The sequence below is a fragment of the Galeopterus variegatus genome, unplaced genomic scaffold, assembly GCF_000696425.1.
Source record: "Galeopterus variegatus unplaced genomic scaffold, G_variegatus-3.0.2 Scaffold3068, whole genome shotgun sequence".
NCBI classification, from domain to species: Eukaryota; Metazoa; Chordata; class Mammalia; order Dermoptera; family Cynocephalidae; genus Galeopterus; species Galeopterus variegatus.
Window position 1 is genome coordinate 6,319 of NW_007729179.1, and position 1,640 is coordinate 7,958.

At 52.2% G+C, this 1,640-nt stretch overlaps 1 protein-coding gene across 1 annotated transcript in view; it reads left to right on the forward strand.

The window, feature by feature from the left end:
- The first annotated feature begins 612 nt into the window (after nucleotides 1-612).
- KIAA1751 (KIAA1751 ortholog) overlaps nucleotides 613-1,640 on the forward strand; it is a 38,402-nt gene continuing 37,374 nt past the window's right edge. Inside the window, exon 1 of the mRNA XM_008583876.1 lies at nucleotides 613-843. Within this exon, the coding sequence (XP_008582098.1) occupies nucleotides 613-843 (231 nt within the window). The remainder of the gene's footprint in view (nucleotides 844-1,640) is intronic.

Consider the following 1,640-nt stretch of genomic DNA (forward strand, 5'->3'; position numbering starts at 1 on the left):
AGTGGGTGGATGGGTCAGTGGATGGATGGATGGGTGGAGGGTTGATGTGTGGGTGGATAAGTGGGTGCATGGTTGAGTGGATGGGTGGATGGATATATGCGTGGATGTGTAGATGTGGGGGTGGGTGAGTGGGTGGATGGGTGGGTAGATGGGTGAGTGAATGGATGGGTGGATGGGTAGATGTCTGGGTGGATGAGTGGGTGGATGGGTGGGTGGATGGGTGGGTGGATGGTTGGATGGAAGGTTGGATGGATAGATGCGTGGGTGTATCGGTGGGTGGATAGGTGGATGGATGGATGGGTGGGTGGATGGGTGAGTGGATTGGTGAGTGGATGGATGGATGGGTGGGTGGGTGGATGGGTAGATTTGTGGTGGATGAATGTGTGTATGGGTGGGTGTATGGGTGGTTGAATGGATGGGTGGGTAAGTGGATGAGTTCGTGGAATGGTGGATGGGAGGACGGATGGGTGGCTGGGTTGGGAGTGGGTGGATGGACCTATAGATGGATGTCCTCAGTACTGATCCTGCCCTCAGTTGCTGCCTCAGTGAGCACTGCCTGAGCTACACTAGGTTGATTGAATGCCTGGCCACACCTTGTCACCTGGAACCAAGATGGAGGCATCTTGTTCTCTTCTGAGAAGCGTTTCCTGCAGGGCCTTTGAGGAGGAGCAAAAGCTCAGAAAGCAGGAGATTGTCAGTCGGATCTTGAAAGAGGAGGCTAAGGAGGAAAAACGGAAAAGGCAACATCCCCCTGCCAAAGCCAGAGTCCCACGGACGCTGAGAAACAAGACCTGGAGCTACATCTCTGACTTCTGTGAAGGGAAGACAGCCAGTTACCCACTCGTAAGCAAGATGCCTTTTCTAGACAGAATTCACACCCTCCAGACTGCAGGTGAGAAGGCAGGAAGTGGTCTGAGCACTCAGGGCCATGGCCATCTGCAGGACCATGGACATCTGTGGCCCTGGGGCAGGTGCAAGGCGGGGAAGCCCACCCCAGGGATTCAGTGTCCTGGTCCTGGGGCACATACCAGGTCCACTTTGACCTTAAGTGTTGCCTCTGTGCAAGATGTGGGCAGCCACGTGTTGGGGGATCAGCTCTACACGCAAATCATCCGGCTGCTAAGTGTGTCTACTATAGCCCTAAATACGGCAGCTTCCCCCTCCCTTGTTCACTCACTCGATCACTCGCTCATTCACTCGCTCACTCATTCACTCATTCATTCGGTCACTCACTCATTCACTCACTCACTCACTCATTCACTCACTCACTCATTCAGTCAGTCATTCAGTCACTCACTCACTCACTCGCTCGTTCACTCGCTCACTCATTCACTCACTCACTCACTCATTCACTCACTCACTCACTCATTCACTCACTCACTTATTCACTCACTCATTCACTCATTCACTCACTCACTCACTCACTCACTCACTTGCTCATTCACTCACTCACTCATTCACTCACTCACTCACTCACTCATACACTCACTCATTCACTCACTCATTCACTCACTCACTCACTCACTCACTCACTTGCTCATTCACTCACTCATTCACTCACTCATTCACTCACTCACTCACTCACTCACTCACTCATTCACTCACTCATTCACTCACTCATTCACTCACTCACTCACTCA